The sequence below is a fragment of the Platichthys flesus genome, chromosome 5, assembly GCF_949316205.1.
Source record: "Platichthys flesus chromosome 5, fPlaFle2.1, whole genome shotgun sequence".
NCBI classification, from domain to species: Eukaryota; Metazoa; Chordata; class Actinopteri; order Pleuronectiformes; family Pleuronectidae; genus Platichthys; species Platichthys flesus.
This window is the reverse complement of record NC_084949.1, coordinates 26,469,582-26,496,908: the sequence shown is the minus strand read 5'-3', so window position 1 is coordinate 26,496,908 and position 27,327 is coordinate 26,469,582. Positions and strand designations below refer to the sequence as shown.

The 27,327-nt window shown below is 42.8% G+C and overlaps 1 protein-coding gene and 1 pseudogene across 3 annotated transcripts; one reads left to right on the top strand and one right to left on the bottom strand.

The window, feature by feature from the left end:
- The first annotated feature begins 2 nt into the window (after positions 1-2).
- LOC133954129 (complement C3-like) lies at positions 3-21,611 on the top strand (annotated as a pseudogene).
- LOC133954081 (cell adhesion molecule 4-like) lies at positions 21,551-27,327 on the bottom strand. Of its 3 annotated transcripts, XM_062388373.1 has the most exons (8): positions 27,179-27,327; positions 26,049-26,760; positions 24,481-24,711; positions 24,092-24,352; positions 23,683-23,758; positions 23,506-23,566; positions 22,951-23,123; positions 21,551-22,383 (listed from the first exon to the last, which is right to left on the bottom strand). In XM_062388373.1, exons 2-8 carry the CDS (start codon positions 26,320-26,322, stop codon positions 22,341-22,343), a joined length of 1,119 nt encoding a protein of 372 aa, XP_062244357.1. In that variant the 5' UTR covers positions 26,323-26,760; positions 27,179-27,327; the 3' UTR covers positions 21,551-22,340. The 3 variants fall into 3 exon arrangements, with proteins under 3 accessions (XP_062244357.1, XP_062244358.1, XP_062244359.1); XM_062388374.1 differs by having other exon boundaries at positions 24,092-25,098; positions 27,179-27,326; XM_062388375.1 differs by lacking the exons at positions 26,049-26,760; positions 27,179-27,327 and having other exon boundaries at positions 24,481-24,735.

Here is a 27,327-nt window from a genome sequence, read left to right as displayed (position 1 = left end):
AGCTGAGCGTCTCTCCGGTGGCCACAGTCCACAGAGACTCAGTCAACATGGGGCCGTGGACGCTTCAGGGCATTTTATTTCTCCTGCTTCTCTCTGAATCCAACGGACAGATTGACTATGGGAGAAGGTGACGAGTTTGACTTCTTCCCAGTGATCAGGACAGTTTATATCTTAATAATGTATCTTTAAAGCAATGCTCATTAATGAAGCTGTGCTTTTTTTACAGACGTCACTGGGATCACAGGTACGTGTGTGTGTGTGTGTGTGTGTTTGCACAAAGAGGTTATATCCACAATCTCAACCTTTAGTGCTTTAAATCCTTATTTCTTGATCCTTCCTCAGAATGATACCATTTGACAGGTTCTACCTCGGCCTTGAGTAAGTTCCTTTCTGCTTCAACTGGAAAGAATAAACATTTATTTCCTGATTTATTGCATCAGGGGAATATTTCTATTCTATTTTTTTAATTTTTTTGTTATACAGTGTAATGGAAATAATTACACAATCTTCAGACCCAAGCTACAAGCTCAGCAATAATAATTAAATATTTTATTATTACAGAAAGAACAGAGTTTAAGTTCACGTCCTTTTCATTTCCACACGTGACGTCTAATCCCTTGTTACTATGATGCATCACTGTGTCCTGACTGCATTTTTGTTATCAACAGGAATCCAAATTTAAAAGAAGCAGTTCAAACTTCAGCAAGGTGCAGTTCCTCATCCGCATAACATTGTATTACTGATGAGTTCAGGTTTTTTTTCTCTCTCTCTCTGTCTCTCTCTCTCTCTCTCTCTCTCTCTCTCTCTCTCTCTCTCTATATATATATATATATATATATATTTGAGTGGTATATGAGTGTTAGTGCCTCATCCCCCTGCAGGTTCACCCTACTGGCTCCAGACCTGCTGAGGACCGACAGCCAGGAGAACATCTACCTGCAGGCCGATGGGCAGTCCAGTCCCGTCAGCGTCTCCATCTCCATCCAGGACTTCAGTAAGACGTCCACGTTTCTCCAGGACTCTGTCACTCTCGACCCGGACAACGGCTTCCAGGCTCTCAAGACCATACAGGTGACTCTCCAGGGCACAGGTTTGTTTGTGTGACAGTTGGATTACACTAAAACCACTGGACGGATTTCCATGAAGATGTGGTCATAAAACAAATCAAAGATGTTTAGAGGACTAATATTAATGAGTGTGCACAATGTGGTGCAGCTTGATTGAATTTAAAGGGGCAGTTGATGAAGTTGAAGGTATGCACTCCATTGGGCGCCATTTTAGTTCCATTTGTGTTATTGTTGTTTTTTTAAAACATGTTCCAAACTGTTGTAACCTGAAATCAAAGCTGAAACACAAACCCAGCAAGATGAAGCTCGGCCCAGAGCTCCTCATCATCGAGATGTCACGTGACATCATATTACCCCAGGTCTAAATAATGCAGTGATTTCTGAACATGAAAGCATGGAAAACAGAATTCAACCTGAATATGAGCAGAATATGTCCTAGTTAATAATAATATCGATTCGGTTGAATCCTAATTTTGTTGCCGCTTCATCTCAGCTTTCTTCAGATCATTTGAATCGCGATGAGAAGAAGAACAAGTTTGTGTACCTGGTGGTGAACTTCGGCGGCCTCCACTCTGAGGAGAGGTTACTGATGGTGTCCTTTCACTCTGGATACATCTTCATCCAGACGGACAAACCCGTCTACAACCCCGGAGACACCGGTGAGACCTGGAGAGGCATGAGCAACACAAAGCTCTGCAAAGGATGTGACCTTTGATTTATAAGATTGATTGATTTTGTAAATGTTTCTGTCTGAAGGTCACGAGGCCGAAACGTTGTTATTGTCTGAGTCAGAACTTTTTCTTTTACATGTTTGAGTATTTTTCATTCTGTCTTTGGTTCATGCTTTCCACTCCAGTCCAGTTCAGAGCCTTTGTGTCGACTCCTTCCTTTAAGGCCTTTAACAGTTCCATCACGATGGATTTTAAGGTAAATTATCTAATTATTGATTCACAGATGATTAAAGGTCATTTTTTTATAAAAACATTTGTTAAACTTTGTGCCTTTTTTCTCTGTTTTAATATCTTTCATTTGCTTAATGAAACTTAATATTAAATTGATCAGAAAGTGAAGTGGTGCATGAAATGATATTTAGGTTTCATTACATTTTAGTTCTTTCTGTATTTAAATGAATAAGATTTTATTTTACCTTTCAAAATTTTGCTTAATGGCATGTATTAATTGTTTCCTCTCGGACATAATCAAACCCAGGAGTTAGCCACCACCATGATTCAGTTACCACTTCAGTCAATAATCAAAAAATTAAGTCTGACTGACTTTACTTGCACCTCTCGTACAAAAATGTTACACGAAGTGCTTTACAGAATAAAAGCATTAACAAAATATCATGATTCCTACTGATTGTTCCTGTGTTTCAGAATGCAGAGGGTGTTGTGGTGAAACAGGTTTCCATGATGAGAGCCCAAGGTGGCGTTTTGGCCGACACATTCCCTCTCTCGGAAATGGTCAGGTAAGGTCTTTCAGACTTTTAAATGACAAATTTCAGCATTTTGGAAAACTGTGAATGTACTGAAAGTTGGGTTTTCAATGGTAAGCAAGATGATTTAAGGGAAATGTGGAGTTGAAGTGAAGCAGAGGCTAACACCTGGTTTCAATGTCTGTCAGTGAAGGGAGATGGACGGTGATTGCAAAGTTCGACCATTGGGAGCAGAACACGTTCACCTCCCATTTTGAAGTGAAGAAATACGGTAGGTGGAATCAAACTGTTCACTTCTGCTAAGAACGTCAGCCGCAGCTCGACGTTATCTTGACAAATAGGCATCATCGCATTGTTTTCCACCCTCAACCCCATAACTTCATAATCAAGTTCTGTTTTCCTTTTCACGGCGTGATGCGCTCCAGTGCTTCCTGCCTTTAACGTCACATTGACGCCCAGGAAGTCCTTCCTCAGCCTGGACGACAGTGAGCTGGAAGTAGAGGTCTCAGCCAGGTGGGTACCACACATTCCTGAAACACTGATCCCAACTGTTACTGCACTTTACTTTACATCTGTGAGCTGCTAGCCTCAAATAACAAAATAAAACCACTGATCAGAAACAGGAAAACTTGAACATACATCAGTGTGATGAGAACAACCAACATGGAAACTGAAACTGAAGTTTGCTCAAGTTGCTAAATTGCTCATATTGGAACCACAGCTACAGACACATGCACACATCAACCTGCTTTAAAAAAAGATGTTTGACGACATAAAGAAGGAAATACAATAAGGCAAAAATGATCTGCACCAAAATTGAACCACATCCTTCCGTCATGGTTCATGGAAAAACCTAGAGTTATTCAGTAATCCTGTTTACAATGCAACACAGGGACTGACGGGGACGGGGGGGAGGAAGTGAATCTCATCACTGTAGTGTTGTTGCCATTGGGACTTTCAGGTACCTGTATGGGGAACCGGTGGTGGGAACGGCCTACGTGGTGTTTGGAGTGAAGATCAACTCGGAGATGACACGGCTGCCTTCGGTGAAGCAGGTGTCAGACGTGAGTCACCGATTACAGCTGCCACATTTATGATGAGTCAGCTTTTTTCAGTGGTTCTCATCGGATTTATCTTCTGGAGGAATTCATTGGTATCAAGTGATCTGCACTTCCTCTGCGGGCTGTCAAGTGCCTCCTTATTAGCTTTCGGTTTCTGCCATAGACTGTAAATAAAGATGGACAATGCTTCTCCATCAGGGGGGTAGAGAGGATCGTCCACTAACCAGAAGGTTTGTGGTTCGATCCCCAGCTCCTCCAGTCTGAGATGTGTGATAGAAACAACATTGTGTATCAAAGTGCTGCATGAATGTGTGTGTTGATGTGTGTGAATGCTCAATACGCTGCATTATGAATATAGACCATTTACTTTTATCGAACAAAAACTAAATATCCTGGATATGGGCTCTGCCATCTTGTGCTGATGACGTCATTTCACTGAAATATACAAGCTCGACCAATAACAAGCCATTATGACCCTTTACCACAACATCATCAACTAATTAACCAAACTTATCAATCAATCAATCAAATCAATAACATGTTATTCGTACAGCTCATGTTCACAAATCACTATTAGTCTCATGGAGCTGAAGAAGGTGTGACATCATCTTCCTCTTTCAAAACCAAAGTTACAAGTTAGTGTATAAAACAAACATTAGTGATGGATGATGTTTATCAGTATCGGTTTGCTCACTGGAACTCGAGGTAAAGTCCTTTTTGTCAGTTTTAAATATAGGTTTATCTTTCTTTAAACCAGTCGCAATAGAAAACAGTTTTCATGTGTGTAGAATGTTTAGTAAAATGACTGTTTTGTGTTCTTGACTCACTGTAGCTGGACGGAGGCGTCGTCAGGCTCAGCATGGAGGAGATCAAGAGAGCCTACCCCGACATTAGAGCCTTGGTGGGAAACTCTGTGTACGTCAAGGCCTCTGTGCTCACCAAGACAGGTACAAACACCAAGACAGGTACAAACACCAAGACAGGTACAAACACCAAGACAGGTCGGACACAGAGACAGGTACAAACACAAAGACAGGTACAAACACCAAGACAGGTCGGACACAGAGACAGGTACAAACACAAAGACAGGTAGGACACACCAAGACAGGTACGAACACCAAGACAGGTACGAACACCAAGACAGGTCGGACACAGAGACAGGTCGGACACAGAGACAGGTACAAACACCGAGACAGGTACAAACACAAAGACAGGTACGAACACCAAGACAGGTCGGACACAGAGACAGGTACAAACACCAAGACAGGTACAAACACAAAGACAGGTACAAACACAAAGACAGGTACAAACACAAAGACAGGTCGGACACAGAGACAGGTACAAACACCAAGACAGGTACAAACACAAAGACAGGTACAAACACAAAGACAGGTCGGACACAGAGACAGGTACAAACACCAAGACAGGTAGGACACACCGAGACAGGTACAAACACCAAGACAGGTACAAACACCAAGACAGGTACGAACACCAGAACTACAAAGTCCAAGTGATATTTTTATCGATAGCGCCATCTTCAAATCCATTGATACAATCAGCGGGTGAACACCAAGAAGCTTTCTCAGCGTTTCAAAGGAAGTCTGTAAACATGGAGTGCTGTTGTTCTGACACATTTTGTTCAGTTTGCTTTGTTTGCACAACCAAACTCTCCAGAATGTCGTAAACAGGCCACGGATCGATGGTCTCATCTGTGCAGCTCCACTTTTTGAAATTCAGTTTGTGGTCAGATGTGTCTCAACATGCCCTTTAACCCCCTGAATAAACTCCCTGGTGTCACAACTCTTAGTTAATGTGGGCCAAAAAAGAATCCCTAAACTTCCCAGAGTTATTTTAGACCTTCGAAAGCAGAACTCCTGAACTTTTCTTTTTTTAAATAACTGGCCGCAGAAAGAATCCTTATTCTTGAGTGGACGTGAAACTCTTCTTATTTAATCACCGGGGACAAACGATGACGCCTTGCATCAAAATCTGTATTGTTACCTCACAGAATTTCAACAACGGTGCAGTCTTCCTTCTGGAACAGGGAAAAGACCCTTTTACGTTTATTTTATAGAGTGACATGTTTTGGAAAGAGTCAAAATATTCAAAGGAACCTTTGAGTCGGTGGGTTTTTCCTTCTATTCAAGAGTGCCATCATTCAGTCAAAACCCCCCGCTTGCACTCAAATTGCCACCTTCTTTATAATCCTGTTCTCAAACTTAAAAACCATGAGTTGAGATTCAGGAAATGATTGAAGTTTGAGGTTTTCATTTATTTTCTCTTCTGTGACTTTGTTTGTTTCTCCTGAACAGGCAGCGACCTGGTTGAGGCCGAGAAGGGTGGGATAAAGATTGTGGAGTCTCCGTATGTCGTATCCTTCAAAATATCAAAGTACTTCAAGCCCAGCCTTCCCTTTGACTTCACAGTAAGAACGGTCCTCTGTGTTTAGCTGGATCTTCTGATCAGTGACTGTAAGTGAATGAAATCACAGAGAGAATTTTTTTTTCCCACCTGTCCAGATCCAGGTGAGCCACCACGATGGATCCCCGGCCCACAATGTTCTGGTGAAGGTGAACTTGCTGGACGCTCCACTGGTCGTCACCTCCGGAGCCGCCAGAGCCACCGTCAACATACCCAGCACCAGCACCCGGCATCCTCAAATCATTACCGTCAGTATCACTGCTATTTCTCACACAGCGTCCAGATTTAAAAGCAGAACTGCTCCTGTTCTTGTTTTGCACATTTCGATCCTTTGGGGTTTGGACTATGGTATATGCTATGCAGCAGAGAGGTCGATGTTATTGTAAATGTTGATGTAGATGAAGGATTCTCAGCAGACCTGGTTCTTGTTTGGTCAGACGGGCACCATGGTATACTCGGAGAAATCCCACAGGCCAAATAGTGAAATCTGACCAGCCGGGGTCTTACACACATTTATATAGAGAGGTTGGTTCCGACCATGACTTCAGGTAGATGACGTCCCCCATGGGATTTCAGACTAAAGAATGGCATGTGTTTGTGTCTGAAGATGAAGACAGGGAGAGAACAACTAAGATAAACATCTAGAGGAATGTCTGAGGGTCCAGAAGATAGGCATCATTAATGTAAGCCTGTCATTATGTTTTAAACACATGCTAAAATGGTTTACTAGTATACAACAGGACAAAATCTATTTTGTGGATCAGCTGTGTTTGGTGTAAATCAGTAAAATTATTAAAACCATTTTTTTTGCCTAAATGTGTCAAGTTGGTTTTTAAATCCTGGAACCATCCTTGTCTTATTGTCTTTATGTTAATACTGCCGAACAAACAACTCTCTCTCTCTCTGGGTTTATGAAGTGGAAACTGTCACCAACTCTTGATCTGTGTTTGATTCTCAGGCTGAGACCGCACAGGCTGATCTGAGACCAGACCAACAGGCCAAGAACAGCGTCGTTGTTATACCGTACCAGAGCCTCAACCGGCACCGAGCAAACTACCTGTACATCTCCATGGGCACCAACACGGCGTCTGTCGGAGACACTCTGTCCGTGAAGCTGACCGTCAGTGCTGCCGAGCCGACACAGAGGGACGCCATCAAACACATCACCTACCTGGTGAGACAAGCGGAGAAAGTAAGGGGAAGGGAAATGTACTAAGTTAGAATTAGAATAAAAGGCGACTCTCTCTCCTCTCAGGTGCTCAGCAAAGGAAAAATCGTAAGCGCCGGTCGTGTGGATGTGACCGGTCAGTTGTTGACTGCCGTTGCTGTGGTGGTCCGACCGGAGATGATGCCCTCGTTCCGTTTTGTGGCTTTCTACAGCATCCCCTGGGTGTCGCGTGAAGAGGTGGTGTCGGACTCCATCTGGGTGGATGTGGTCGATTCCTGTGTTGGAGGGGTGAGACTCCAGCTCAGTGTCAGATGGTTTTTAAGACTGAAGATCATGTTGTTGGTTGTTGTTCTGTATTTGTTGACGATACCACACTGGTCTGAAAAGCAACCTTATGAAGCATCAAATCAAAACCATCATCAGATCAGTGTTGTGTAGTTTTTCTTCTTCATATGCAGTCATGTCTCTTGTGTGTCAACGTGTTTGTTTATTCCTTCTGTCTCACAGTTGAAAGTCGGGCCAGTGGACGGCGTTCATCGAGACTATGCCCCTGGGAAGAGATTTAGTTTTCAGGTCAGAGGCGACCCGGGGGCAAAGGTCAGCCTGGTGGTTGTGGACAACGCTGTTTACCTGCTCAACAAGGACAGGCTCACACAGAGGAAGGTAAATAATGCCTCGAGGGAAATTTCTTTAAATGTGGCACAAATGTTTAATGTCAGTCAAAGATGACCTGATTAGACTTTGGTGATTGAAGGTCAAAGGTCAAATTCACTGTGACCTCAAGTGGGCCTTCAGGGAAGAACTGGTTAGATTTCAGTTGTAAATTACTTTCCAAATTAGTTTTAATGTACAGTAATCGTCATTTTACAAGTGACATAATAGAAGTCATCAGGTCGTTCTGCGTCAATAATAATCAACACAAACCTGTAAACAAAGCTCCTGCGTCGCTATGTCTCACCTCAGATATGGAACACGGTGGAGAACGGAGACTTTGGCTGCACCCGCGGGGGGGGCCTGGACGCCAGGGGGGTGTTCAGCGATGCTGGACTTCTCTTCTCCTCCAGTGCCGGATTTAAAACCAGACCCAGACAAGGTACCTGCCCCCTTCTGATCGGGAAATCCTGCCTACTTTGAATTTATTTGTTAAGTTAAGTATTTTAAACACGTGAATGGAGTCGAGGCAGTACCAGGAGGAGGCGCTCTGCTGAACTGCTGCAGCGTAGAGCTCAGCTGGGTGAGTGTTCTCTCCTCACAGAGTGTTTGTGGGATGGATTGCTCTTCTTTTTACAGTGATGCCATTAATAGGTGATAATTCCCCCCCCCCCCCCCCCCCCATCTTCAGAGAGTCACTGCAAGGAGAAGCTGCAGCATCGTTGCTGTAAGGACGGCCTCAGGGAGATCCCCATGCCCTACTCCTGCACCCGCCGCTCCTTCTACATCACCGAGGGCTGGGAGTGCATCCGGGCCTTCAGATACTGCTGTGCCACGTACAGGGACCAGCTGTTTGACACTGAGGTTCCCACCACCCCACCAACCACCACCCTACCACCCCCCACAACCACGAGGCCACCCCTACGCATTTTTCCCTTTCGCTTTTCTCCTACATCACATTTGGATTTAAGCCCACGTGGTAAGTTCTGCACCTAAACCCTATCTCTCCTCATAATGCTTTGAAATGTGGAGCTGTGACGCTCACCATTAGTTTAGTGTGAGGATGAGGTGAATATCATCATGTTTGCTATTAAACATTGACGTGTCTAGAATATAGGACGAGATGTTGAATATCCCTTGTAGGTTTGAAGGTCTTCTGCACAGGTTACCAACTACCAGTAGATGTTAGCAGGTGTTGGTGGCCCCCAGTGGATGGAAGGGACATATAACTTGAGTTGTAGGACTCCAAAGGTGGATGAGTCCCTTCAAGTGCTGCAAGTGTTTTTGAAGCCAATTTCAGTTTAAACCATTTCTTCTTTATTCAGTTTATTTAAAAGCATCAGCATCCGCAAAACAACCAATAGTGACCATGGCCCGCACAAGTGGGAACAAAATGATGGAAGAACATACGAGGGTGGGGCAGGTGGAACCGCTGCAGAAGGCGGAGGTGGAGGAGGAGGAGGAGGAGGAGGAGGAAGAGTGGGAGTACCTTGATGAGACTCAGGTGTATCTGCGTTCCAAGTTCTACGAGTCGTGGCTGTGGACGGACGTGAACCTGCCGAGCAAAGCAGACACAGACGGGTGAGTGACGGATGAGGGGGGGGGGGGGGGGGGTCACTGACTTCTATCAGCCGGTATCGGTCCGGATGGGACAGGAGCGAATGCAATATGAAAATCAGCTTAAATAGAGTGTAAGCAATCAAATAGAATTTCAAACAAAATGCAAATGTTGTGTAACATGATTAATTATCTTTGACGAAGAAAAAGAAGAAACTGACTCAAACTAAACCCAGAGGACTTCAGGTGCTGGTTCATTGTGTGTAGATGACAAAGCAGAGATTTAGCCGAGCAACAGAAACTCTCATGTCTCGTCTTTCATCTATTTATTTGATGAGGACAGCTCATTCTGTAAATGAGGCAGAGTTGTATGAGCTCCTTTTCATCTGTTGTCGCTGTCGCCAGGTTTTACTGATCAATCTTATAAAGTAAATAATAGCGATGGATCATCCGTGTGCATTATACTAACTGTCCAAATTAACTATACAACAAACCCAGGATTAAAACACTACTACACCCTATGAAAGTCACAAAAATCCTTGATACAATTCATCAATACAATGCAAAGAAAACAATTACTCATATAAATTAAATAATAAATCTTTTACATGATCTAATGATCTAATTGCACGCAGCTCGTTTGCTTTAAGCCGTGTTTGAAGTTTGAATTTAAAGGTCAGATAATTAGATTCTGTTACGTTGCACTGGAGATTTTCATTCCCTTCAATTCTATTTTATTTATTAGCATCTGGACATTTACACAGAACAATGTCTGTTGGAATAAATATGAAAATCTTCAGCTGAGGGAGGAAATGAGTTGATCCTTTCGTCATGCAGACCAGTGACTCACGTTGTGTTTGTCAGTGATAAGAGAATCAACAGAGCTGACTTGTTTACCCGTCTGTGTGATTCGTGTTGCTCTGTTCTGTGCATGTGTGTGTGTGCGTGTATGTGTGTGTTTGTGTGTGACGTCCTCATTTACACCGTGATGCTACGTGCATCAGTCAACCTGTTACATGTGGCATCTCTTAATAATTAATGTGGTAGGAATTTGTATTTAATTCCCTCGTGAGGAAATAAACCATCAGACTCAATGATCTCAAAGTATTTCATTAATGGTCAACAAACAATTTACAGAGAAGAGATGTGAACACAGACAGAGTTACTGAGCAAACACTTGGCCAAGCGGGACAGAACCTTCAACACCACTGCAGGTATCAAGATTTCACGTCATCCTTTGATATCATGCAGGCAGGACGTGTCCAGTGGTCACACTTTGTCAGCGAAGGGCTAAATGCCCCCCCCCCCCCCCCTTCTCCTGAGTGTATAGACACAGACATCAAGTAGTCTCGAGGACATTTCGGCTCAAAGTAACTAACACTTCCTGATATCAGGCAGATGCAAACATTAAGTGGTATTTATATAATGATGTCAATCCAGCTGAACTTTGACCCTAGCTGTCAGGACAAGAGAATCTGTCACATTTCAAAGATGACAGTTAGATTCCATCGTTTCCATGACAATGAACTTTTGCTCTCGGACATTTATAACACAGACATTAATCTGATCCACAGCTTGGCGACCACGATTGTGGAGAAAGCTTTACCAGACAGCATCACACAGTGGGGGGTCCTGGCCGTCAGTGCATCGCCTCAGACAGGTAAGAGGGCGAGGAGGAGGAGGAGGAGGAGGAGGAGGAGGAGGAGGGCGAGGAGGAGGAGGAGGAGGAGGAGTGAATCAAGATGTCTAATCACACACCTTTGGGAACTGTGTGTAGGTTTCTGTGTGGCCGAGCCTTACAACATCAGAGCGTGGAAGCGTTTCTTCGTGGACCTGAAGCTGCCGTATTCCGTGGCGAGGAACGAACAGGTGGAGATCAAAGCCGTGATCCACAACTACGGCTACGACGACCTGCATGTAAGAGCGTCTCCACAGAGCTGCACCGTCAGAGAGGTTTAACAAACACACAAAGGACCAACATGAAGCTGAGGCTTGAGAATGGCGTTTGTTTTTACACGTATTTTAGACATGAACCAAAGTAAAATGTCCACTTGTTAGAATTTATCCTCAGGGGAACATGAATGTTTGCTGTTGAGGGACATTTCACTAAGAAGTGCAGAGGTCCAACTCTTGGTTGTGCTCAGAGGAACGATGATGTCATTAGGATTGGAGCACCATGAATATCATGGATACATCAAATGACCCGGCAAGCCAACCGAGCCAGAGTTACGAGTATGAGTCTCAACTCCCAGATATGAAGCTACAACTTCCTGTGTATGAACACTGCCATGTTGCACCTGTGACGTCACGTGGAGCGGTCTGTGCGGTGGTGATCAGGGCAGAGACGTGGGATCAGCTTCATTTGACGTGACTGGCATCTAGTCCGAACGCGTCCTAGTCCCATTCCATTGGAGGTTTAATGGGCATGCCGAGGTAAACCCAGAACTGACTTGAGGGACTACAAATCCCATCAGGCCTAGGAACGCCTCGGGATCCCCCTTAAAGAGCTGGACAGAATGGCTCACATCAGGGACATCAGAGACATCAGGGACATCAGGGACATCAGGGACATCAGGGACATCCCCTCTGTGACACGACGTTGACTTTTTAGTTTGGTCTGTGTGTCTTCGGTATCTGAAACAAACCTTTTGACAATCTGTGCTCGAGAAATATTTCAGTGTGTTTACAGGTTTCCACTCGATGAAAGTTCAGTTAGTTTCAATTAAACGAGAAGAAAGTGAAACACTGCTGAACGGGTTTGACTGGTTGTCCCGCTCAGGTCCGGGTGGTGCTGATGAAGACGGAGGACATGTGCAGCATCGCCTTCAAGGACAGACACACACAGGAGCTGACGCTGCCGGCCGGCACTTCCAAGGCGGTGCCTTACACCATCGTGCCGCTGGTGGTGGGGAAACTTCCTCTGGAGGTGATGGTGGTCGGCAGAGACATGACGGGAGGAGACCGCATCCAGAAGTTTCTACGAGTGGTGGTGAGTCTCACTCGAGCATGAGAATGACATCGCAGCATGAATAGGGGAAATGTCTCATGTGTTAACTTTGTGCTATTTGCTGTTGCACTCAGCTGGAGGGAGTGCAGAAGACTGAAGTGCAGAGTTCAGTGTTGAACCCATCTGCTGAAGGAGGTAGGTCGATGTCCTGGTGTCTCCTGTCACCTGCATGTTAATCAGAGCCGTGGCAGCAGTGCAGGCGAAGCAGGGCTGGGGCCCTGAGCTGAGAGGGTGGCCCCTGAGAACCGCTGAATACATTAGTCCTCAGGGAAGACAACTTGTTCTCCCTTAAATTGTATGATGGGTTATGTCCAGGAGACCACAACACCACGGGCGATCGGTCGGACAGATGGATGATAGATTTCTGGAGGGAGCTTTCATAATTGTTTCCTCTTTGTCCGTCCCTCTGTCCCACTCTTGTGAACACGATCTCTCAGATGTGCCGAGAGATTTGGTGCAATTGAGTCAAAGATGAACTGATTAAACTTTGGTAGTAAAAGGTCAAAGGGCAACATAACCCTGGAGGCATATTTCCTGCAGCTTGCCTGGCTGTCAGAGACCAGACCTCAAGTCTTCAGGTTTGTTTTAATTCGTGATGAAACGTTTGTCTCGGTGTCCGTCCTCTACAGGAACACAGACAGTTCGTGTCCAGAAAATCGAGCTGCAGTCGGTCGTGCCAAACTCCATCCCAGAGACCTTCATCAATGTCAGAGGTCAGTCACAATCAGAGCAGAGATAAGGTTCACACCTCAGAGAGTGAGACGATTCCTGACCCCCCCTTCCCCCCCTCTCCTCTCCAGGCAATGTGTTGGCAGACAGCATCGATAACTCCATCAGCGAGGACTCTCTGGCGTCTCTGATCCAGATGCCCGGCGGCTGTGTGGAGCAGAACTTGGCCAGAATCACTCTGCCGCTCATCGCCACTCTTTACCTGGATCGAACCAACGACTGGGAGAGCGTGGGGGTGCAGCGCAAGGCCGAGGCCATCCGATACATCAGGAGAGGTGAGAGAGGAGGGATGGATGGACTGAAGACATGCACGAGAGAGGGATGGCTACTGGAAATATTCTTATATGATCCCTGACCTTTGACCCTCACTCATATTTCTCAGGCTATGAGAACCAGCTGGCGTACAGGAAGCCGGATGGCTCTTACCCCCCCTACAGACGAGAAGGTGCCAGCACATGGTACTTGTGAAACCCTCTGCCTGTTGTCTGAAAGCACAGATATCCACACTGTGTTGGTCAGTGACTAAACGTTTGCTCATCTGCGGGTCAGGATCACTGCGTACGTGGTGAAGGTGTTCTCCATGGCTCACTCCATCATCGGCGTCAACGAGCAGCAGGTGTGCGACCCTCTGACCTACCTGCTGAAGAACAAACACCGCTCACATCCGGGGAAATTTGTAGAGGACAACCCTGTTTACTCCACTACCATGACGGTGAGACACACACACACACACACACACACACATAAAAATTGGTACCTGAAATAAGCTTCTCCACGGTTCTTTTCATTAACAACCTTAAATACTCGAATGGCATGCAAGAGAATTTGTACCTCCACCAACAGTCCCATTATGAAACTTTATTTAAATCTGCTTGATCCTGATTTTTAAACCGCACACACTCGTGAACATCAGTCCCTTACATCACCAATCGTTCTCTGGAAAAACTGTGAAAGAATTAAAAAGACGCAAATCTCACAAAGTCCGAATCCACACCGACATCACACGGCTTCTCTGTGAGCTCACGTCCCATCATTCCACTGAGTTTAGTGGAAATCTGTTTGTTAGTATTTGCATTAAACAAACAAACCAACCCACAAACAAGAGGACAGAGGTGAAAACATAACCTCCTGGGCAGATGTAAAAAGTAGTCAGTTGTCGTTGGAGAATCACTTACCACTCCTGTAGAACCAGAGAGTGATGGTTTCTCCTGCTGTTGTGCATCAACACTGCAAACACAAGAAGCAAGCAACAAAAAAACACACCTTGGAAGTTTAATAAAAATACGAATGAAGTGGATATTTGAGCTTTGAGTTTAAAGCCTTTTCCCCCAGGGCGGTCTGAGGGGCGATGACCCTGAGACGACCCTGACAGCCTTCGTCCTCATAGCGCTCGCTGAGGCCAAGCAGGCGGGGATCCGCTGCACGAGAGCAGATGTGAATTTTGACGTAAGTTAAACTCAGAACAAACACTTTTCTGTCTCTGTAAAATCCCCTTTTTACTTTATTGTTAAGATAATTGGTTATAGAATCGGTGGCTGAATTAAAACCTCTCTCGTCGCAGAGGATCATGGGTAAAACGGCCGACTACCTGAGGAAGTCTCTGATCCGCCCGGGGAGGAGACCGTACACGGTGGCCATCGCCTCCTACGCGCTGGCCCTGGTGGAGAAGGATCGCTTCGACCTGACGTGGTTACTCAGAGCCGCAGCTCCAGGTCAACGCCACTCACCTGTTTCAGATCTGCACAGACCTCAAGTTACTCATCGTCTCTTGAAAAACGTATTTTTCTTTTCTTTATGGAATGTATCCTTCCACCATGTCTTGTCGTAATTCGTCGAGGAGTTCTTGCGTTATCCTGCAAACAACAGACAAACATAATGGTAGTTACTCCTCTCACGTGCCCTGCTCTCTCTCTCCACCAGGTGGCAGTCACTGGCCTGACAGACACAACGCCTTGTTCACCCTGGAGGCCACCGGCTATGCCCTGCTGGCTCTGCTGAAGCTGGGAAACATGGAGCAAGCGTCGGTAGCGTTCAAATGGCTGAACAGCCAGAGAGGAAGGGGCGGCGGCTTCGGCTCCACTCAGGTACCACCAGCAGGGGGCGTTTGGTGATTTTTTTTTCTATTTAATCACCCGCTTCCATATCACAGGAAGCCATAACTCAACAACACATTGATGGATTCTCACCAAACTTGTCGTGAATATGACTCTGGAGTTTATCTGTAGACGCATAACTTTTGGAGCTCATCCATAAAATGTCAATGGTCAATATCATATCTTCAGAAATACTTCAAACAATCGAATGTGTATATTAATCTAATATATTTAGTCAGAAAATGACGTCACTCAATGTATTTCTTGAGGTATCTCTTCATCAGGAATTACGTCATTATGCTTTCACTTTAACCAGTAACAAATTACACATCTTATTTATATAAATCCATCGGTCCTTCTCATGTTATTGCCTGATAGGAGAATATCCACATCCCATGCAGCGTATCAATTGTTTTTTCATTTAATATGTCAGTGTTGTGGAACATTGAAAATATGGCTGGCAGGTTTGAAAACTCAACTTTCTTGCTGTGACACGTCAATGCTAACCGCTGTCCCACCGCGTCACTGCCTCATTTCATCAGTGCACATTAGACGACAGGTTTGTTTGTTTACCTCCTCCTGTCCTCCCCCAGTCCACCATGGTGGTGCTCCAGGCGCTGTCTGAGTACCAGATCAACAAACCCCCCCCCGGCGACCTCAGTCTGGATGTGGACGTCAGGATCGCGGGTCGCAGGGAAGTGCGTCACCATTTCAACCCCAGCACGTCCTACGCCACTCGCTCTTCCAGGGTGAGGCGTCAGAGAGAAAGTGAAATCGTGAAACGTTCAGCTGTTCATCCACGTTACTTATTTCTGCTCTGGTGCTTTTGTTGTGCAGCTGCCGGCGAACCTTGACCTTGAGGTGGAGGCTCGAGGGAACGGACAGGGGATCCTGGAGGTATGAAGCAGGACTCACTCAAGCAGGAGGCTTCACTTGAAAGGCTGCAGCACTTTGTACAGGAGGAGATTCAGTTTCCTGTGTACTTCTCTTTGTTATTGCATTGACAGCTAGAATAGCATGTTACCACAAAAGTCTGCTATGTTGTGTTTCTATGGTGTCACACAGTTTATTCCACACAGTTTTGTGTCATTTCTCTAATAACGTTCCACATGTGCCCCTCTTGAAATCGCCTCTAAGCTTATTTGTTTTTGTTCTAACTTCCTGTTGCACAAAGTCCAGACCGAGTCCAAGCTTTTATTTAAGAGTAATGATTATATTTAAATGTCTGCCTGTGTTGACCATACAGTCTATGGTGTTGAGCCATTGAAATGACTGTTTCCCATATTGTTTGTCTCCAAGGTCGTGACCTATTACAACCAAGTGCATGAGGTGGATGAGAAGAGACCCTGCGAACACTTTGAGCTCAACGTCACCATCGAAGAATCCAGCGGTAAAGTTCTCAACACATCGAACTTTCCGTTTTTTAGCTGAGGTCAAGTTTAGTGCCACACAAGACTGAAATGCATTTTTTTTTATATTTCAATCCTTATAACGTATATCAATTAAAATAGACACAAAATAAAGTGAAGTATATTTAAGAAGCACTTTTCACAATAATGGTCAAGTGTTTTTTGAAAATTTCTAAATATGTGTTTAAGTAAAATAAACTACAGGTGCATTTTAAAATGCATTTTTAAGATATTAGATTATACAAATAATATCTTCAATGGATTTATAAATATTATTCAATATTATTGAGCTCGAATTAAATATAAGATAATAACATTTAAGTCCAGAAACATGAACAAATTGTTGTTTGTGAACAGAGAAGCCTCCAGCAGATGTAGAGAAGTCCTACCAGATCACCATCAAAGTGAGGTGAGCTATTTACATTAAATTATTATTGTCTTCACTTGATTTGTTGGGTGTTATATTATGAGGCTTATTTTTGTTAACTGAACTGAACTCAATTGTTCAAGCATTTGATTTAATTCTTTAATCGCAGGTTGACTCACGTTTATAATGTTGCTCCCATTCGGTTCCATTAGAGGGCGTAGAGTTGTTGACTGTTGTGCGTTTGGGGTCGTCCCTCGTCAGTTGTGTTTCCTCCGTCTCTCCCACAGAGCACTGGGACCCGCAGACGTGAGGATGGTCGTCCTGGACGTCAGTCTGCCCACGGGCTTCACCCCCGAAAACTCAGACCTGGAGATGGTAACTCATTAAACATTTTACAAATGTATCTGAGTTGCAGCCACTAGACTTTCATGGTTTCATAGATTTACTGTCGATGTCGTTCATTTTATATTTTGGGGAAAAAACAACTGTTGTAAATGTTATATAATCTGATAATTTCACTTTATAAAATTAGAACCTGACGCATTTGAAATTGTAGGGCCGATATTGACATTAGGAAATGAAAATATATCAATAACATATATTAAAATAGAAAAATTGGAAATAATTCCTAAGATTTCATCATCAAACCATAATGACCTGATAATATAATTGAGGTTTGATATTTTTCATTTTTTCTCGTTTAAACTTTATTATAAGAGCCATTTTCCTATGTGATTTCATAGGAGATTCAGTGAAAGACTCATATGAGGTAATAAATCACATCTAGTGTAAAGTTGTTCAACAAACTAATAAGGATAATATTATGAATTCTAAGACATGAATTCCTGCCTCTTCCTTTATCTTCCTTCCTCAGTAAAGAACGCTATCAGTCTTTAATACTGTTTGAGTAAAAAGGTGCTTGATTAATTAAACTAATGTCGACCAGAGAGAAGTATATAAAACTTTACTACATCATGATGATGAACTGCTAATTGTGTGTGTGTGTGTGTGTGTGTGTGTCCAGTTGTTGAACTCAGTGGACCGTTACATCAATAACTTCCAGATTGTTGATAACCTGAGCGACAGAGGCTCCCTGATCATCCACCTCTTCAAGGTAACTACTACTTTAGATTCTGAAGATCTGTCTTCCTGGATCATAGCCTTGGAGGTTCAGGCTTGTTTTATAACGTGAAGTCTCTAAATAAACTGTCCTCGTCTCCTCAGGTGTCACACAAAGAGCCAGAGATCCTGATCTTCAGGCTCCAGCAGAGCTTTAAAGTCGGCCTCCTCCAGCCGTCCTCAGTTACTGTCTATGAGTATTACAGCCCAGGTGGGAGAACAGCGTCACATCACACATTCCTCTCACACCTCCCCTGTAACTTTGTGATGTGTTGTTAAAAGAAGATCAGGCGAATAATTCAGAGTGGAGCAAACAAACAAAATAAATATTACAACTTAAAAAATGGGGGCATCTTGTGGTTTCTGTGTCTCAGATCATCGCTGCAGTCGCACCTACACTCCCCGTGAGGACAAGGAGGAGCTCACTCATATCTGCAGAGACAATGTCTGCCGCTGCACACAGGGTGAGTGTGTGTCTGTGTGTTCATGGTGTGTGTTATTCTCACTGTTGGTGAACTTTGTGTTTGCTTACACAATCCAGGTGACTGCTGCGTCCCCAAAGCCGACAGCGAAGATTTCGCCAGCGGCGACAGAGAGACGTTTGCCTGCAAGAGTTTACACCATGGTATGACACACACACACACACACACACACACACACACACACACACACATCAAAGTGTTCATTAAATCCAAACATTTGAACATACATCAGTTTGAAACCATCTTTGAGAAATGTATACTTTGTCCCATCCACTGATGATGGAGGCTGGGTTAATGCCCGATACTGCAGCCAACCACCAGGGGGCCATCAAGATGCTTTACTTTTGGGCGCTGTAGCTTTAAAAACAATTTATTTGACGTATGCTTTGACTAACAGTGTTTGAAAAAGATGCTCTGTCTATTTTTAGTTTGGTCCATGTCCCACCCGCTAACATGGTGGATGGATTATGACCTATACTGCAGCCAGCCACCAGGGGGCTAACGACATGCTTTGTCATGTTTCTTTCTTTGTCTTTTTATAGTCAAAGTCAAATAGTCAAAAAGTATTGATTTATATTTTATTAGTAGGATTTGAAGCAATAAAATATGGAAAGAGTGACTTGTCCGTTAATACAGTTCTAATACAATACAGTGTGTGTACATGTTATATTTCTCGTTAATATGTTGCAACAACTTTCCTCATACTGGCTGTAATGCAAAAGTCAGGGATGAGGGTTCCTCCTCTCTGGACCATGAACATTAATGAGTTCTCTCTATTCAGTTTTCCAGGTGAAGGTGCTGAGTGTCAGCCAGAGTTACTACGACAAATACGAGATGGAGATCACACAAGTGATCAAGCTGGGTCAGTGCACTCACACACACACACACACACACATACACACACACACACACATACACACACACACACACCCACACTCACACACTCACACACGCACACACATACATTTCTATAGCTATCTTAGTGAGGACACTGATTGGCATAATGCATTCTCCAGGCCCTTACCCTAACCCTCCTAACTAAAGGCTAACCCGAACCCTAACCCTAAAACCAAGTCTCAACCCCCTAACAGTCCATTAACAGGGGGTCACAAAGTGAGGATGGTCAAAACGTCCTCACTTTCCAGAAATTTCCTCACTCCGTACCTTGTAGACATACACTGGTTCTCACAAAGAAGCTGTACAAGAGCACACACACACACACATGTTTGTAGTTACTGACTTGTTGAGACCCTAAAACCAAGTGAAAGTTACGTATTGTTTTATTACAGTAGAATGATACATAAATACTTTATGTTTACATAAGGGAGGGGGGGGGTCCTCTCTATTGAGACCACCATGTTTCTTGTAGTGGCCCAAACTGGACAGACTAAACACCTTTTGAGTTTTCATGAAAGCTGAAGGTTACCACAGGTTTTCTATCCTGTTTGCAAGGGGAGGATGAGGTGAGGGGTCAGCTGCAACATGACACTTCACCACTAGATGTCACTGAATTCTACACACTGCAACTTTATCCCCCAAACAGTCCATTACACACCCACCAATCCTCCACCTTATTTGGGGATAATTAATCACAAGAAAGGTGTTACTTTGACTACCCTGGTATTTATGAAACATAATTCAGTATTAAATGGTTTTGTGTGTGTTGTTTTCTGCCGTCCAGGTGTGGAGGCCGGAGTGAAGGTCGGTCAGAAGAGGATGTTCATGTCTCACGGAGGATGCAGAAACGGACTCAGCCTGACGTCGGGCTCCCAGTACCTCATCATTGGCCCCAAAGAAGACCGGTGGAATATTGACAGTGACACAAACAGGTGACGAGAGCAAGGAGGGAGAAAACTGAAAAATAAAAACAGTGGCCAATTTATTATTAACGTCTGTGAAATCGAATGGGATCAAGCACAGCTCAGAGATTTTACATTTAAAACATTTATAATGGTGACTAGAGCACAAACCAATGTCAAGGCCCGACAATCCCCTGCAACGAATAACACAAAAATGCATTGTTGCTAAATTTGAAGCATTTTCTTTTTCTTTTTCATTTTCTCATCCATTCCACCACGTTTAGAGAAAATCTGTGGTTTTTGCATGATCCCGCTGACAAAAAAACATACAATCAAATGTAAAGTAAAACAAATCATCCCTGTTGGAGGTGAAAATCCATTTTCAGTTTTGATTGACACTTTCAGAGAGGTTTTAGTTTAACTATACTAATAATGTAGTTATTGTCCAACTCAAGACAGAAGTAGATCTGATGATTACACCCATAACCAATCAGGCTTTAGAGTTTAGACCCCTCTTACTGAATTGACATGAAGAAATACAAAAATAGATAAATAAATAGGAATACATGAATAAATAAATACATGTACACATGTATTTATTGAATACATTTTTTAATCTATTAGTTACCTAATCAATCGATTACTGTAGAAATTAAAAAACTAAATAAATGGAGAAACACGCAGACAAATGAAGTAACAAATGAATGAATAAATGTAGAATTCATTAGTATAAAAATACAGGAAAACAGAAAAACCTGTTTCCATTGTAAGTTATATTTATATACAAATTGTAGTTTATTCTTTACTTATTTATTTAGATTAAATATATTTGATATAAATTCTTTCCTCCCAAGATTTTTTGATCGAGCCCGTCTGTCTTTGCTGTGTGTTTTAGATTCATCTACATGTTGGGGAAGGACACGTGGGTGGAGCGCTGGCCCTCGTCTGCAGAGTGCTCCATCAGTCCGAGTCTGGGGGCTAAATGCAAAGGTCTCCACGATGCTGCAGAGGAACTGTCTGTCAATGGCTGCAGGCTCTAGCTGTGTCTCATTTCAGATATAGAACACGTCCTTCATACAAACGTCTTGTTAGAATGTAACTTTGATGTAAATTTGAAAAGTAAAAAACACTATAAAAGTTGAAAGACTAAATTAGTGTTTAAAATGTGTTTGTGTTAATTTAGCATTTTCTTTAAATAATGTGTTTTATGTGTCGTTTTTCAGCTGTAATAAACAAATCACTTTGATGTAAGTTTTATTTTTTTAATAGATTTAACATGAGTCAGAGCAGAAAATGTCATTTATATTTTTAACTATAATTAAGCAGAACAAAACCATAGACAACTAAACAGTTTAAAAAAAAATATATTCAATTATGAGAAATAATTGTAGAAATGAAGAAGATACTGAGATAGACAAGTTTTTATATGAAATTGTGATAAAATAAGCGGATAAAATCAATAAATGGAAATAATAGTGAAGGAACCAAATTCTCTCTGTGATTTTCTATCAGCAAAACTCTTTTATACCATCTAGTGGCTGCAGTGTCACACTACAACTTGCTAATAATGCTTGTTTTGATAATTTTATGAATAGAAAAAAGTTAATAACAAGTTTACAGTTTGTCGAGCGTCTGACACACACCGCAGATATTTTCCTGTTTGAAGCTGCAAGTTATAAAATGTTTGATATTTTTCATTCAGGCTAAATGTGGCGTTTTTAACAACTTCTACAAGTTGATGATATATTTCAGATAAAAGTCAAGTCAGCGAAGTCGTTTGGATTCATCTTCGGGGCAATTTATCCATTATCTGTCAAGACAAGTCACTTAAAACTGAACATTTTGTTCAACAATGATGCTGGAGTCTGTCACCAAAGAAGGATTCATCCTGTGGGGACCATGAACAGTTGAATGAACTTCTATTCAAATCCATCCTGCAGCTGTTGAGATATTTCATAGGTTTTTTGACTGTGCTTTACAATGCAGCTGGATCCTCTCCAGTGTCCTGACCTCTGGTTCTGAAAGGAGATAAAACAAATAAATAATACAAGATACAAGATACATTTATTAATCCCATACACATGTACAGACACATTCATGCAAATGGGGGAAAGTTGTCCACTGCTTTTGACCCATCTGGTGAACACAGCAGGACACACAGAGCAGTGGGCAGCCATGCACGGTGCCCAGGGAGCAGATGTTGGGGGAGTATGGTGACATGCTCAGGGGCACTTAGACAGTGGGGTTAGGGTGAGTCCTCTTGGACCATTGAAGGGGGGGGGGGGGGGGGGGGGGGGGTTAAAGAGACAGGAGCTAAAACCAAGTGTTTGAGACAGAGGCTGAAAAGAGGAGCTGCAGCAATAGACAGTCTGAGGAAAGTGATGTTTTCTGAACATTAAACATTTGAACACTTAATATGATCAAACTGAATATGAGCAGAATATGTCTCCTTTAACAAGTACACATGTTTAAACAAACAAGAAAAATGAAAGTGTAAAAACAAATGACTTCTATAGGCTATATATCCGTTTATGATGTTTTGTAGTGTTAGTGAGGATAATGGTCCTGAATGAAGAGCTGCTCACCTCGGGGCAGATCTGTAAAAGTTGACAGAAGTGTACACAACCTCCTCCGCCTCCTTGTGTTCACTGGGTTCATCTGATCTGATGCTGGAGTAGACGGGATCCGTCTGACTCTTCATGAAGTGGACACTGGCATAGTGAAGGTCACAGTTTTCCTCAGACTGATTGTGTAGATGCTGCAAACACAAACTTGCTTTTGAATCTTCTACATGTGGCAGAATGGACAACGTTAGAGTCCAACTACAGCAGCTGTTGATTTATTTCAAATGCTTCCTTCTACACCAGACGTGATTCAAGGACAGAAAACATGAAGTTCTACTAAAAACCAAAAGGAGGGAAGGTCTTCAGTTTGAATTCCAAACACTAAATAACACACAGAAAATTACATCACTCAGCAATTTGCTTAAATGGATAGATTACCAGAAGGAAATTTTAACACTCAATTTTGACTGTGATTTTGACTGTGATTTTAATAACTAGTTTTTAATGAGAGAGAAAAGGGTTTGACGTGAGAAATAGTGGCGTTTGAAAGGATTGAAGCTGAACTGTGTGTCTCACCTGCTCACTGTGGTCAAGTCTGTCCCCAGGATCAGCAGATTGATGAGAGTTTCTCTTTTTTCTTATCATTTGAACCAAATAACAAACAATATACAGAATAATTGAGTTGATTTAATTTAACAGGACAGATTTTCAGGAATTCATCGTTCAAAGCTTTAGTGGAACAGATTTGCTCACCTGATCAGTAGGAACACGGAGAGGAGAGTCACAGCGAGGAAAACTGCAGCTGATCCAATGAGTGCTGATCTCCATGCTGCAGATAAAAATATGATGAAATAACTTTTACTTTATCATTTCACGAAATCACAATACTTGAAGCTGCAGGACGAAACATTTACAAAAAATACTTTTTTGTAAATGTTAGTTATTGTGTCAGGTGCTTCATGATTCTCAGCTGACGACCTCAATGTTCAGTTTGCCAGGTGATGTTGTTGGTCAGTCAGTATTGTTCATGTGCAATATGATGGGCTTGATATACAGCTGTGACACATCTGGAAATCCTGAGTATTGATGGTTTAAGTTTCTGGTGCAATGAAAAGGGGGGATAGGGGGGTGTAGGCTGTAAAAGTCGGAGTGCTAAAATCACCTGCTCCAACAGTCAGATGAAAGGTGGCCTTACTACGTCCGTGTGTGTTCTGGGCCTCACACTGATACTTTCCACCATGTTCAGCTGTGATATCAGTGATGGTGAAGATTTGTCCTGATGCTGTTGGTGAGTCCTCGTCCTCCTTGTACCAGGTGTAGTTAGCTGCTGGGTTAGCATCACTGCTGCAGGTCAGAGTCACTGAGCTGCCCTCCATGATCTCACCAGAGGGTCTCACTGACACAGTGGGAGGCTTTGGAGCATCTGAAGGATAGTTTATATTAACACACAGGATGAGAATACAATCAAAACACTGTCTGTATTATTTGTTAATAGTTTAAATTTAAATTATTTCCACATTATTGTAGTTTCATGAGGAGGAGTAAACTCACACAATGTAGGAGAAGTGAAACGCTCCTGTCCTTCTATAGCACAGTGATAGCTGTCTTCAGGATTAAAGTGTTGGAGGTGAAAGTATTTTTTTCGTCCAACAGGTTTATTGTTATTGTACCAAACGTAGGAAAGATGATCAGGGAGCTGACACCTGCTGTGACAGGTCAGCTCTGTCCAGGTAGAATATGGATTGGCTGTTGATCTCCTCACATGTACCTGGAGCTGAGGGTCTGTGAACAAACATGTGGTTTTATTTCAACATACACACTAACATTTCACTCCAGCTGAACCAGTTAAACTCCCAGTAGGTTGGTTTGTTGTGAACCTGAACTTGTACACAGCTGAGTCGCCCTCTCTCAGGTTAGAGATTCTCAGAGTGCACTTGTTGTTTCCACAGAGATTCTCCACACGACCTGAATACTCCGGATCAGTCCTTAGATCAACGTGAATCCCATTACTCTCTTGAATGAACCAGAAAGTTTCCTGAACTGTAGTATCATGGTTATTAAATGTGGATGGGTATGTGTAGGTACAGTTAATGTCCACTGTTGATCCTCTGAAGGCACAGATCTCAGTAGAAGTGTAACTCACACTCCAGCCATTCTGACTCCATACCACTGTAACACAGAGCACATCAGAGAAACAGAAGAGGAACTTATACATTTATCAAAAACTAGCTCCATGTATTTTCTCTGGTGAATCACCAGTCGGCAGGTTTTCATTTTAAAATGATGACGATGCCAAGATGAGGAAACTTTCAGTTCACATAAAACACAGTGAAGTTCCCTTTAGACTTCAGTGTGAGGGAGAAACACACTGTTGGAGGTGAGGAACATGAGGGACCTTGTATAAGTTGCTATTATAATGGAGCAAACTGGTCAATATGGAGGAAATGTTCTGTGTCTTTTATGCAGAGTCGACCAAAGATGGACGACACGTCTCCACTTCCTCCCACTCTCCAGAAATGAAGCCAAAATATACTGGATACCAACGCTGCCATCTTTCACATTTGGAACCACAGTCTGCACAGTAGTGATCCGGAGATGGAGCCACAGTATCAAGGTCCCGCCCAAACATGAGCTTGACCAATCCTGATCCATTCTCAGCTGTCAATCATGAAGTTGAATCTAATTTTAGTATCATCAAATAACTCATTAAAACCAAACTTATGAGAAACATGAACAATAGAGTTTGATAAGAACGACCTAAAATGACAGAAACCATCTATGAGAAAAATGTATTTTACTTTTTAGATTGGTCCATGTCCTTCACACTAACATGGAGGAGACAGGATGTATGTTCTATACTGCAGCCAGCCACTAGGGGGCTATCACAATGCTTTGGTTTCACTTCTAGGGAGCAGTCATGTCTTCCATCTATATTTACACAAGCAGAATACTAGTACTAGTACTACACTAGTTTGCCAGTACTGACAGTAGTATCCCAATAGTTCAATGTCCCCATGCAGAAAAAAGTATTTACAGACACATGAAGTTATTGTACAATGCATTAACTCTAATACTCCAACAGAAGGTGCTGATAGTGAAATACTGTAGATTAAACTCACACATTGACGGAGAGCGGAAATCCTCGAGTCCTTTAACAGCACAGGAAACACTGGTTGTACGATAGAAATAATCTGAATAAGATTCTCCTTCCGTCATCTTCTGTTGATTCCTGTACAAGACGTAGTTCAGATGATCAGGAAGACGACAACTGCTCTGAGACCTGAGCTCTGCCCAGATAGAAGAGTCATACTTCACTGATGCTCTCACCTGCACATGCAAATCTGTGTGTGAGAATAAGGAATTCATTTTAGTCCAAACTGACAACACACACATGCATATAAAAGTGCACACACACACACTCAAGAGAACAAGATGTAGGAAATAAATGAATGAATGTTCAGATGTAAATGTTACCAGTGACAGACAGAGTGACTCCAGCTGAACAAGTTAAAATCCCAGTAGGTTGGTTTGTTGTGAACCTGAACTTGTACACAGCTGAGTCGCTCTCTCTCAGGTTAGAGATTCTCAGAGTGCACTTGTTGTTTCCACAGAGATTCTCCACACGACCTGAATAATCCGGATCAGTCCTTAGATCAACGTGAATCCCATTACTCTCTTTAATGAACCAGAAAGGTTCCTGAACTGTAGTATCATGGTTATTAAATGTGGATGGGTATGTGTAGGTACAGGTAATGTCCACTGTTGATCCTCTGACGGCACAGATCTCAGTAGAAGTGTAACTCACATCCCAGCCATTCTCACACTGTACCACTGTAACACAGAGAATCAGATTCATAACCACACCAGAGAACACTTAGTTTACTTTTTACTTTCTGTAGAAAAGAAACACATTTCCATGAGCAGCATTCCATAGCATTTCAACTAATGACTCCACACACTGATGACAAGTCCTCATCGAGAGGAGAGGAACTCAGTCATGATGATAATAATAATATGACTCTGCAATATTGTGAGCTTAAGACAATAGAAACTTCTAAACAAAGATGAAAACAATAATACTGATGATAATTCCTTCATATATTTTCTTTCTGCATCACTTTACAGGTGGTGATGTGAAAATGATTGAATGGTTCATTTATATTTTTACTTTCTTTCTCAAACTCACTTCAGGTGAATCAGAAGTCTGAGTGTAAAATAGAGTGACAACATGAATGTAGAGGTACAGTACCTGTCACAGTGAGAAGAAGGACAACAAATCCACTGGCTGCTGCAGTTACACTCATAGTAGCTGCTGCTCTCGTCTGTGACTTCAAACAAGAAAAACTTCCACAGATAAATAATGTGCACAAGATGAAACTCAGTCACATCACAGACACG